This window comes from Rhopilema esculentum, chromosome 12 (assembly GCF_057945365.1).
Source record: "Rhopilema esculentum isolate cy_ngs chromosome 12, ASM5794536v1, whole genome shotgun sequence".
In the NCBI taxonomy this organism is placed as follows: domain Eukaryota; kingdom Metazoa; phylum Cnidaria; class Scyphozoa; order Rhizostomeae; family Rhizostomatidae; genus Rhopilema; species Rhopilema esculentum.
In genome coordinates, this window is record NC_142826.1 from 11204837 (window position 1) to 11218059 (window position 13223).

Genomic DNA, 13223 nt, shown 5'->3' on the forward strand with positions numbered 1-13223 from the left:
AACTAAAATCAGTGGCAATAACTATTGGATGAAGAAGAAGTTGAGAAAAAGTTCATTGCCATGTGAAGATTTCTATCTGAAAGAAATAGATGTGAAAAACAAACTTAATAAGCATTATCAGTCATAAACCTAAATAAATGATATCAATTTTAATAACATCATGTCATAACAATAAATACTGAAAAAGAAGAAAACCTTGCTGTCTTTTTTTGTCAAATACTTCAATCCCCATTAAACTGGAAAGGTCATCTCGTATAGTTTGGAGCTCTTTTGTTTCTACATTCAATCTCTTGATGGTTCGCTTTCCCCAATCAGTCCAAAATATAGCGTCTGAATAGAAGGTTATTCCAAAAGGATGGGCAACCTCAGGAGCTTTTACAAGAATAATTCGTTCTTTGCTTTTTAAGTTTAGAGATTCAATGCGATCAAAAGTGGCATCGCACCAAAATATAATCTCCTTTTCATAGTCAATGGTAAGACCGTTTGGAGTACTGAGGCTAGAATTTACCAAAATTGACCTATTGCTTCCATCCAGATAGGCAGTTTCGATTTTTGGCGAAGAGCCCCAGTCTGTCCAAAACAGTTTTCTGAAAAGAAAATATAAACAATTTACGATCACCAATAAGTTCCTTTCGGACTATAATATGGGTATTTTTCAAACGAAGTTGTAACATTCCTTTAAATGCATCACAAAATCTTTCTTATAATAGTGGAAACAATTTGCATGATCTGGTAAATACGGTCCTGGTGACATTTGGTTATTTTGATGCGACTCGATAATATTACATACCCTTTCTGAGGGAAAACTGAAATCCCGCGTGGCTGATCTAGCTCTCTTGATATGACAACTTTACGGTAATCACCCTGCAAACGTGATACTTCGATGACATTTTTGCCGGTGTCAGTCCAATATAGATTGCCTGCTATCCAGTCAATGGCAATATCGTCGGGAGATGCAATACCTGTTGGTGGCAAAATACATACACTGATTTAAATCATAAATCGTCGATTCATAGTCGTGAATACCAATGACAAGCTTCAGTAAATCTTAGATTGCTATGTTAGATATCTTAAAATGTTAGATATCTAACGACTAGATATCTTTTGGAAACATAATGACGTTCAAACACGAAAGACAGATTTTCAAATTGGACACATTTTGCTGAAAGGAACAAGATGCATTCACCCTTCGTACAATTGGCTAACGTTCGTTCTTTTCGTTCATGTTGGTTCCTTTGGTTCACATTCGTTTTTTTGTTCACGTTCGTTCTTTTTATTCACGTTCGTTCCTTTGGCTCACGTTCTTTCGTTTCATGAATGTTCGTTCCTTTGGCTCACGTTCTTTCGTTTCATGCATGTTCGTTCCTTCGGTTCACGTTCGTTCTTTTAGAAAGATACAAAAATTATGTTTTTACCTGAAACGATCACTTCACTTCCGGAACCATTTCTGTGAATTCGGCTGATTGAATCTTTGCTGACGTCACTCCAGTAAACGTATCCGGATGCAGCATGGAAGTCGATGCCAGCAGCATTCATAAGTTGGGTTACAGGCAACATTTTGTCAATTCGTTCTTTGGGGTCAACAGAAATTCCCCTTACCTCAACTCTTCTTGCATACAGCAACACTGTCTCTGTGTCTATAAGAAGATATATAATGCTAAATCCCACAATGTTTTCATAGGGAGGTAGTTTACGAGAATATCGAGGCTCAGTTTCGCCAAAATCTAAGAACAAATCAAGAATAACAGCCAGGCTCAAATTTCGAGGAAAGTATGATTTTGCCTGTTCTTCTCACAGCAATTAAATTCATTAACAGCTTTTCAAACAGGTTTGATTTTTGAAGTAATTACTCGACTGGATGTTAATTCTAGGCGCAACTTCGAATTTATGCAAGGGAAAAACTTATTTTCTTTGCGACGGTTTCAGATAAAAATACTTTAAGAAGATGCTTGGGTTCAATATCGAAAATTTCATAGAATATTCACATACGGTAATCAAAGAAAACACAGGCAATCAAAATAGGTTATTCTTTTAAAAAACGTTGCACAAGAATAGTGCTAGTTAGAATTAAAAGTTAATGGAAACTCATAAGGCAAGAAATTTTGTGATTAAAAATTTAGGTCGGCTTTTAAAATGCCTTATTACGTCTTAAGTCTTGAAAAACTCGCAGTTTCCAAAAGGAAAGAAAGTCTCTTGGAGCAATTTGGAGCAAGTTAAGAATAGAAAGTTATGATGCTCATGGATCCCTTCGTATTACCTCGAGACAATGATGCAATTAAAGTACTTTAACAAAGCAGTAAGCAATGAAATAGAGAAAATACCAGCATATCAAAATCCTTGTCATAAAATCCTCTATGACCAGGGACCGTGCACCAGTCTAAAAGTGGAGGGGCTGAAATGGGTCTGCCTGTAAAATTTTTGTGGCCACGCCCTCTAGAACACCGAGAAACACCTCTTTAGAAAATACCTGCTAATTTCTACTGAATTTTCATAAACAGTCTGGCTGAGAGAAGATATCAATAACTACAAAAATTGATAAAATTAGCTTGAGGGTAATGGAACACCAATCTAACCAAGTTAAAAAATACATCCTATCATTAAACAAGATGAAACACCTAGAAAATGAGCAAAAAGGTTCCCATAAAAGAAGAACTGCTACTACATAGAAGTAAACTATCCAAAGTTGTCTTAGAGCAGGGGTGGGCAACCTACGGCCCGGGAAAAGAACTTTTGTGGCCCGCGAGATGAAAAATATCAAATTCATATAGGTTTTTTTTGGTTGGCAAGGATGATTTTCCGAAGGGTGCCAAATATTGAATAAAACATAATTTAAAATGGCTTTGAAACTCATCCCCAAAAAAGAACAGCCACTTCAGTGTTGCTGATCTATAACTACAACTAAAGCATGCGATTCTGCTATCGGGCAGCATTTACTGGAAAACCCAAATTGTGCAAAAAACTATAATGGTGACATGTTTCGGATTATTGGTAAAGCCCGATCGTCGTTCCACCTAGCAGTTTTGGAATCTATCTACAAAAGCACGAAAAAACCGCTTTTGTGTAGACAGAAGGAGTTCGTTTTCACCTTAGGACTCTATTGGTAACATTCTCAATAGGCAAGCGGCACTGATTGGGCAACCTCATCAGTCGTGTGATCGCGTTTCTGATTGGCCGATTTCGATCCACAACATGATATCTTTATTACATAGCAAAAAGTTTTGGATCTATGTTCTGAGGTTTATATTCTGAAAAGCGTCAGACGAAAAGGTTTGGTATACTCGAAAGTTAGCTGTTTAAAAGAAAGTTTGTACCACCAACAGATTGTTTGCATTATCTTAAATCTTGATCAAATAATGAAAAGATTTGCTCACTATCCATCGTCACCAATTCATCCTGCCTAAAGACAGGACAACAGAATTTTTGAGGGACTGAGTGAAAGTTAGCAAATGCTGCAAGAACAAATTCGAGAAACCACGGTTGTCCTTATTTTGTCATGTCTCAGTTGCTAGGGGGGGGGGGGGGGCTAAATTGGCGTTTAAGTATATTTAAGTGGATGGTCTGAGCTAACCTTCGCATGAAAATCCGCCTGGCATTAGTTCCATCCCGAATGGGCATTTGCAGGAATATCCGTTTGGCTTTAAGACACAAAGGTGTGAACAGTTGTGTTTTGAGCAGTAGTTAATCGTAGACTGCTGCAAGACAGGATGCACAATCTTCAAACTCATTGGCTTATTGAGGTCTTGTTGCAATATTAACTTGCCACCACCTTGCATCTTACTCACACGCACTATTCCTGCTGGCTGACTCCAGTCGCTGTAGTAAATAAAATCTTCAAATGACGTCAATGCAAAGGGATGAATAATCACTGACTTTTCCAGTATCTTGGTCCTCGCTGTTCCATCGTAATTAATTCGTTCCAATACATCACTTTTCGCATCCATGAAATACACTAATCTGATGTAAAGAAATAAAAAGTGTAATGCAATGGCCGAACTTTTTTCCACCGAAAATTAATCCTACTAAAATTTTGGCATCGGATATTTTGTACTTAATGTACCTCAAAATAGGGGCGCGTTTCTAAATGGCATTCAACTATACTGTTTTCTCATTAGTAAAATCTTTAAATAGAGTCTACATACCAATGTTCTTGACAAGTAATCGTTCACAAAAGCAAGGTAAGGACAATTTATTGAGACATTACCTATTTGGAAAATCAAGAGCCAGACCATTGGGCCATTTCAAATTGGTAACAGCTAGGGTCTTTCGATTTGCACCATCCATATCCGCTCTTTCAACACGAGGCACTTTCCCCCAATCAGTCCAAAAAAGATACCTATTAGCAATATAAACACAAAATAAATATAAATGTAAAGACATTTCGGTTAACCGAATAAAAACAATCCGATTTACAAAACATGTATAACAGATGCTAAGAAGCCCCTGTGACACGAAAGAATATATTATGTCCAACAAAACGACAAATAAAATCACGGTAAAGAGCTGCAAGGTTCTTTTATTCCAGTACCTCAATAAAGCATTCAAATTTTTTTATGAAGCATCTCCATAAAGTATTTTTAAAAGCAAGAAGTTCCTTTAAAAACAATGAAACCCGACTCACAGGCTCACAGCACCACAAACAAATGATCAGACTTCATGATACATTAATGATTACAAATGATAAGTAATTAAGAAGCTACGAAATTGAGATTGGAAACAAAAAACGACCTTGTAATAACCATTAAGGATAGAACTACAAGCAGGAAGTAAAAGGAATGCGAATAGACGAGAAATTTCAAATGAATTGCAGCTTTCCACATCAGCTGAAAGGCTCTACTAACGAACAGATCCCTTAAGGCTAAGTGCGGAAACACGGCACTAGACAAGCTACAGAAACGACAAAATCGCGCGACCAAAATAGTAACCAATAGCCCGTACAACGCTTTTGCTCTTCCAATTATAAAGAAGCTGGGCTGGCAGACAGTTTATGGGTTGATATTAGAAGAAAGTTTGAAAATGGTTTACAAGTGTACAAATAATGAGGCTCCCTCGTATCTTGCGCGCCTGTTCCACAGGTTATCAGATCTCGCATCGAAATCCGCGTTCCTTTCCTGTCTCATAATCATTATCAATCTATAAAAGGGTAAGACTGAGTGCATGTTGCTTGGCACTTCTCAACATAAGCAACTGTTGGATCCGATTCAAGAGATACAAACCTGTTATTCAATGGTGCAACATGCAAATATCAAGGTACAATTCTGGATCAACAACACAATCTCGCTGAAGAATTTTGACCGGAATTACAAGAAAAATTATCTAAACATCTGGCCTCTTATATATTCCAGTCCTAACTGCATTGTTCAGTTGAAAAAAATCCCAGCTAAAGAAGCTGAAATCGATAGAGCACGAGCCTTCTTTATATTGAAGTCAAAGACATGCGACTCAAAACAGGAATCGACAAGTACGCTATCTGGTGAGAAAGTGTCTAAATGAAAATGTGTGTACAAACTTTCAAGATAATTTTATGATCAACGACCACCATGTGAAGACAAGAAACAAAAATATTCATCAAAAACTCCAAAAGTTGAACTTGAGTTAACTTTCTACAAGGTTCGTTCGAAACATATACATTTACCGATAAACATGACAGATGTGGCTCATATCACATCAGACCAAGTCAGTTTAACGTTACACGAGCACTGAAAATTATAATTTGTTCCCAGAAGTATATATATTATAGACCCTTACCCTAGCTTTGGATCAACAGCTATAGCTCTAGGTGCATCATGATTGGAACCAATTATAATAGCTCTCAACGAGCCATCCAGTTTTGATGCCTCTATAGTATCTGTCTTTGTATCGGTCCAGTACAAGTTGCGGGCAACCCAGTCAACAGAAACTCCTTCAAAAGAAGAATTTCTTATAAAGAACGGAAAGTACATGTACACCCATATTGAGTAGAATTCAAGAATTAATGACAGCTTTGTTCAAAAATAGCAAATTCTATAAGTTCTAAGTTCCGTATTTATATTGATAATGTAACCAAAGTAAGCAAAATAGCTTTCGCTTAGTTTAATTAGTTTACCAAAAAAATCTTTAATGTTAGCTTGTGGGAAAAATAGGAGATAGGAAATCGTTACCTTCAGGTGCAATAAGTCCAGTAGAGACGATGGCCTGGCGACCTGTACCATTTATGTGAGCTCTTTCAATGCGATCCTCGTTGACATCAGACCAATAAATCATTTGTTCCTTCCAATCAAAATCAAGACCAATAGCATTGGTAAGGCCTAAGACTATCGTGCTTGCTATTCCACTTTTCATAGAGTATCTTCGAATTTCCCGACGGTCCGAGTATATCAAGAAAGGGTCTGGGCCTGCAAACACAATAGGACATGAACTACAGCCCAGGTAACATTCGAACCACGTGAGGCTAAAAACAAGTATCGGTGGCTTTTATACTAAACCTATTAGGCCGGATTCAAAGTATCTCTCAAAGGCAAAAGCACAGTGTTATACAATTTGAAAGCAGAAGAACCTCAAGGCAACAACGCTTGGTTTTCGAAGTTCGAAACGGCAATGCAAATATGTGGGGTACCAGTGTAAGCCTTATCAGAAATGGAACCTAAGTGTGCCCATTTTCTTACTCTGTTGATAAATTGAAAAATAATGAGAAATTGAAGAAAGGATGTATATGTATAAACTATAGAGCCATTTAGACGTTCAACAGGAGATACATATCCGATAACGTGTCTAGTGAACATCAAAGCAATCCATATTATGTAGGGTCGAAGATGTTTGATAGTAAACAAAAAAATGTTTAGTTGACAACAGCAAATGCACTTACCAACAGCAGAGCACGTTTTCTTGTTGGGTCTAAGAATATAGCCTTTGTCACAATAACAACGGTAAGATCGCTTTACATTGACACATTTCTGACTGCAAATATTTGGAATTAAGCATTCATTGACGTCTTCGCAGGTTTTTGAGTCGTTTCCCAAAGCCATACCAGAAGGGCACCCACAGGCAACACCTTTCGAAAAATTGGTCAATATTTATTCTTAACTCTTTTACGAAAAATGGTCGAAGAAACGTTAATCAATCTTAGTCGAAAATCTAGACAACCAACAATGCTGTGATTACGCAGAGTATCAATCTAATTCATCAGGCAGCCAATTTATTACGCAGTCAAATTATGATGCAGAAAATGCAGCAGAAAAAACAGGAATGGAAACAGAAATACCCAGGTTCAATAAATCTGAAAAGAGAGGATTGAAAACCTACAAATGAATTGTTTACTTATATCTGCAGGAGTGAAATATCCAGTTTGATATCATAAGAAGGAATAATTATATCGATGCGATGGATGGTTGCCCTCTTATAAGAATCTGAAGTTACTGCAACTAAAGGCAAAAAGCGGAGACTAACAAGAGGTTTGTGTCTTAGTCTTTAAGGAGGAAAGATTACATTGATACATGATAAATGAATCGGTGAAACTTAAGATATGAACCTAAATACAGCAAGGTTATACATCATGCTTTAAAAATCAAGCACAGAAGAAAATTTTTTCATATGTGTGGATTAGAACGTTTACTTTGCTAACCTGTGTTGCTTATTCAACAATTTTGTTTACCATGAACCTACTTAGAAGTCATTTCTAAGAAGAAACATACCCCCTGGCGCTGCAAAACACTCGTGGCTGCATCCTCCATTCATCGATCTACATTGGTAATATTTGCAACCGGGTCCTTCATCATCTCCCCCATCGCAGTCCTTTCTTCCATCGCAAAGTTTTCTCAGGTCAATGCACTTGGATTCATTTGCACAAGCCCATTTGCTTCCACGAGCACACTCTGCCTTCTTCGAAACGCGGCCTGCAAAAAACAGTCAATGGCTAACAGCAAAAAGAAAAAGAAGAAAGCGAACACGTAAATAGAACTGAAGAGAAGACCGATCAAAACAAACTTCAATCTTTAAATTTACATCGAAGCTAGTTAACTGAAAAACAGCTGCCAACGAGCAAATCCTACTGCCTATTGCAGTAGCAAAGACCAGAGCTATAGAATAAATGTTGTGACCTAGGCTAGATGACATCTCAGTCAAGATAGCTACACTGAAAATAATTCTGTAATATCTCACCACAATCGTTTTCATCTGAACCATCACTACAATCCTTGACACCATCGCACTTCCATTTAAACGGCAAACAATATCCATTAGAGCATTGGAATGTATCGGAGCCCGTGCAATTGGTTACTTTACAAAGTCCAGACTCATCCGAATGGTCTCCGCAATCATCGTAAAAGTCGCAAACAAAATCTTTGTTGATACAAAGACCACTTCGACAAGTGAACTCTGTTTCGTTAAAGCACTTTCTGCATTTTCCATCAGCACAAACACCTAAAGACAAATTAGCGGTCATGAATCTTTGCCCTGTGATACCCGTTCGAGTATGTAAAACCATTCAAAAATACCTGAAAATTGGTACAAAAATTGCAAAACTTCGTCAACCAAATGCTTAAAAAAAATATTCAAACAAAATATTACCGCAATTCATTTCATCAGAGCCATCACCACAATCATCGTCACCATCGCAAAGATGTTTCTTGTCAATACATTTCGAATTTTTGCAACCAAACTTTCCAATATCAGTGCAATTCTGCTGCGCACATTCGATTTCGTCAGTGTTCTCAGGGCAGTCAGGTTCACCATCGCATCTCCACGTTCTTGATATACATTTTGACTGATCACAGGCAAAATAAGTGGAAGAGCAAGTCCTTTGAACTGAATATAAAAAACTAGATCAAACAAGACATTTCTTGGGAACGATGTTGATAACAACAAGAAATGGAGTAAGAAGGCATCGCGAAGAAAGGAACAGCAGCTTTTCTAGCTCGTGTGCAAGGTCAAGTAAAATTTGAGCACAATTGTTACAAGACTGCAAACAACTAGATGAGACAAAAACGAATGAAAAAAGCAGAGTAATGCAAAAGAAAATTGAGATTCATACTGCAAGAGCGTTCGTCGCTCCAGTCACCGCAATCGTTGTCTCCATCACAGGTCCAGCGTCGCTGGATACACTTCCCTTTGTCACAAGTAAACTGTAAAGATGTGCAGTTACGCTGTGACTGCGAACAGTTCTTCTCGTCACTTCCATCAGTGCAGTCACTTTCACCATCGCATCTCCAGGACGCCGGGATGCAACGATTTGTTCCACACGTGAAACTGCCTGGATCGCAAGTGACAGTTTCTATCGAAGATGAGAAGGAAACAGAAATTGAGATAAACATACAAAATCAGGAAAAGGACACAAAAAATTAAGAACCTTTCGGAAATAATGAAGAGATTGTTTGATAAATTATATAACTTTCATTCGGCTTCAATGTTAGGATACTGGTTACCCGACACGTTGGCTACGGAGACAAAAAAGTTAATGAAACCTACTACAAGCTTCTTCAGTCTCATCGCTGCCATCTTTGCAATCCCGGTCGCCATCGCAGCGCCATCTGCTTGTGATGCACACGCCATTGGCACACTCAAAGTCACGTCCACATCTCGGCTTTGGCTGTACCGCTCCGCTCTCTAAAAAAGATTTTACAAACTCCAGAAAAGGTCTACGAGTGCTTCAGATTGGTGAAATTTTGTGTGGATTAAAAGCATTCTCAAAATATTTTAATTGCATGTAATACTTTATCCAAACAATCACAATATATTTAGCGAATAAAATTACTACAAAAATAGACTTTTGAAGCACATTTTAGATACTAATATTAAAAATCAGATAAATGAAATGTAATGTTGAGACTAGCACGGAAAGACTAAACAAGATTCTTATTCGTTATCAAGGGTTCCAAATAATCCTGACAAATGACGCTAGAGAATCTAAGAAGCGTTTTTAAAAGAAAGCAATGGAGTAACAGTACTTGTCTCCCAGTACGAAAAAACAAGAAAAATATATGAATGTGTAGGGATAATTTAACTTTGCAATTAACTCTGATAGTAGTTTTACCCGTGCAGCTTTGGTTGTCTTTGCTAAGGGTAAAATTATTGCCGCATGCACATATGAACCCGCCAGGCTTCGCCAAACAAAGTTGTTCACAAGGGTTCGAAAAACAACTGTTGTTTCCTGAAGGTGACAGAAAATTGAGTAAGATAATATTGACAATACAAAAAGCAATCTATGAAATAAATCAGTTGATGCTTGCTTTAAGAAATTACCATTTATACATAGCGCATCTTTATTCTAAAGCCTTTACAATGGAAAACTTTAACTTGACTTACATGGTAAATTGTCTATACTTCCATTTATAAAATACACAGATTACATTATGCTAAAATAACGAAATCAATTCTTCAACGAAAAGGAACTTTCGCAACTATACCTGTTTGCATTTCTCTATCATATACTTGTACCTCCATTAGTCCTACGAGTCCATCACGCAAAATGTCTATTTGCGAAACATTTTTCCTTAAAACTGAATAAATTTTGCTATCCTGCCAATCAGAGAAGAAAATTCTCTCATGGTGTATTGCCAAACCAAACGGATGCCTAAGTCCAGAGAGTATAACTGTCCGATCAGAGCCATCAAATCTCATCTTCTCAATCACGTTAATCCTTGCATCTGACCAGTAAACATAGTCCTCCTTGAAATCAATAGCAAGACCATTTGGCCACCCAATATTTGTTCCATTTACCAGTATCGTATGATTTGAGCCATCCATTAGCGATTTTCCAATTTTTGCTGGCTGAGCCCAATCAGTATAAAACAGGAGCCTTAACAGAAGCATAACAAAAATTATCAAAGCTAAGAAAGAGAAAAAAGGAATAACTTTTTACACATTAATACCAAATGGAGTATTCACACAGAAAGGCTATAATGCATTCCATTCTGTTTAAAATGAAGATGCATCGTATAAAATAAGAACAGTATAGTTTTGTTAGCTTGTGCCTCAATCCAGAAACGCATGCCTTGGTTATTCCATTGTTTATTATTCAGGTAAATTACAAAACTTTAGTCAATTAAAGTCTTTTCAAACTTACGTAATGGCAGATGAACATTAGAAAGTAACTTCGGGAACCAGGCGAACTCTGTTAAAATCTAATCGCATTATTAAAGGTCAAACGTCTTAGAAGTATCAAAATCAAACCTATTTAAACAGTGGCTCTTTCGTATTTAACAAACTATACAAACCTTGAGAAATTGGCTAATGGATTGAACATGCGTAAAATAAGTTTCAATGCAACACTGTTCTGCGCTATAACTCTATCTTAAAGACTTTTGCTTTATAAAACTGCGTGAGAATTAGGGATACAACAGAGGTCCTAACACGGAAAATAACACACACTGTAAATGTAAAAAAATGTTCTGAGGAACAAACAAAACTACAGCCTCTAAGACATAAATGTACAGCATCAACCATGAAAAGAAATCATGACGAAACATATAGCTTAATGTAAAAAATAAAGGTGAAGCAGAAAAAGTATACCCCTTTACAGGATGGACTGATATGGCTCTTGGGCTTTTTAACCCATCTGTAATTAATGTCTTTCTGTAATTTCCGTTTAATTTAGCAACAGCAATTTCTGGTTTCCCCAGCAATTTTGCATCGGTCCAGTAAATATTTCTTCCGATCCAATCAACAGATATTCCATCTGGATTCTCTAAGTCATTAGAAATAATAAAATTTTGAACGGAGGATCCATCTTTAGGCGCAAATCCAATTTTCCCAAGTTTTACGTCAGTGAAATAAATGTTTCCTTCCTTTACATCGAAGTCAACGCCAACTACATTGTTCATACCGAGAATTGGAACGGAAACGTCGCGGGGTTCATCTGGATCTAACGATATTCCACGCAGCTCCGTGCTCCTGGCGTATAGCAAAAACACATCTATCGGCTCACATGTTCTGTTGTCACTGGTAAGACGAAACCTATAATTGCAAAGACAAGAAGGCTTCTGACGTGGAGCAATGACACACAAGTGCTGACAACCACCATTTTGTATCTCGCATGGATTTGGCGCAATGGGTTGACGTGATATATGATAGGTGTGAATGTCCATCGGGTGTGTTAAGTTCCCTTTTAATAAAACTTTATCCTTCCTTTTCGCATGTGTCTCTGTTTTACTCACCATAATGATTCCTTTGCTTGTCCAGTCCGTGTAATACAAATAATTTTCGAATAATGTAAGGGCAAATGGGTGTTTGAGGCCCTCGACTACCCGCCGTCTTTGACCGCCAAAGTAGTTCACTGCTCCTATGTAATCAAAACGAGCATCTGCCCAGTATACAGTTCGGGTAGCGTAATCGATTGTAAGAGCATTAGGCCAGCCTAGCTTTTCTTTAACGATTGTCTGCCGGTGCGTTCCATCTAGCCAAGCACGCTCGATGCGTGGGTTGGAGCCCCAGTCAGAGATAAAAATCAAACTGTCAAAAAAAATAAAAACATAGAATAGAAAAGAAATCAACAATGTAGCATAAAAAAGGAATCAAAAGAGAACAACTGGGAAAAGCAACTGATTATCCATTTTTGCTGCTGAGCAAAATTTTGTATTAAATGATACTGGATAAGACATGTTAGCAGTAACATTAAATTCGTTTTGAATTTGATAAAAATATTACAAAGTTTTTTAAAACTTCTTCAAAGATGGCTGTGCACCTCTAAAGGCGTAAAGGCAGATTGATCTCAAATTACAAATTAAAATTATATTCAAATTACCGATACACAGATCTTTACCTTAATATCAAGGATGGTTATTTATAATTTTTCTATAGAAAAGGCTTCTATTCGAAAGCTATGAAAATCTATGAACCTTGATTGCATATGTGTAAGAAGGGAGAACCGCAGGATAGGCTGTCCGCCGGATTCTGTGAATCTTGCAATGAGTAATAATACGAAAGATGTTCAGGAACAAAGGAATACGACGACGAGAATTCAATGCAGTGAGATAAATTTTCAAAATAACTTAATTGCATACCCGTCTCTAGGATCTATTGCCATGCCACGTGGACTTCCAAGGCCACTAGATATCAAGGAACTTCGGTAAGTACCATTCGCGTTACAAACATTAATCATCCTAGCAGCACTTTCAGCAAAGTAAATATTCCCAGTTATCCAGTCTACTGCCATACCGTCCGGGACTGCAAGACCGGTTGAGACAACTACCTTGGCCTACAAAAGATACAGAATTACAACATACTGAGAAAATCAATTTATATAACGAAGATGT

At 37.4% G+C, this 13223-nt stretch overlaps 1 protein-coding gene across 2 annotated transcripts in view; it reads right to left on the bottom strand.

Annotated features, from left to right (window-relative positions):
- LOC135681324 (prolow-density lipoprotein receptor-related protein 1) overlaps nt 1-13223 on the bottom strand; it is a 47866-nt gene that overhangs the window by 23394 nt on the left and 11249 nt on the right. For both annotated transcript variants that reach the window (XM_065195736.2, XM_065195734.2), the window contains exons 12-28: nt 12972-13165; nt 11482-12420; nt 10377-10768; nt 10004-10120; nt 9439-9576; nt 9005-9244; nt 8542-8778; nt 8134-8394; nt 7668-7868; nt 6842-7027; nt 6138-6371; nt 5746-5899; nt 4202-4333; nt 3569-3954; nt 1416-1637; nt 791-962; nt 196-587 (exon numbers count right to left, since the gene is read on the bottom strand). In XM_065195736.2, coding sequence (XP_065051808.2) covers nt 196-587; nt 791-962; nt 1416-1637; nt 3569-3954; nt 4202-4333; nt 5746-5899; nt 6138-6371; nt 6842-7027; nt 7668-7868; nt 8134-8394; nt 8542-8778; nt 9005-9244; nt 9439-9576; nt 10004-10120; nt 10377-10768; nt 11482-12420; nt 12972-13165 — 4597 coding nt within the window. The remainder of the gene's footprint in view (nt 1-195; nt 588-790; nt 963-1415; nt 1638-3568; nt 3955-4201; nt 4334-5745; nt 5900-6137; nt 6372-6841; nt 7028-7667; nt 7869-8133; nt 8395-8541; nt 8779-9004; nt 9245-9438; nt 9577-10003; nt 10121-10376; nt 10769-11481; nt 12421-12971; nt 13166-13223) is intronic.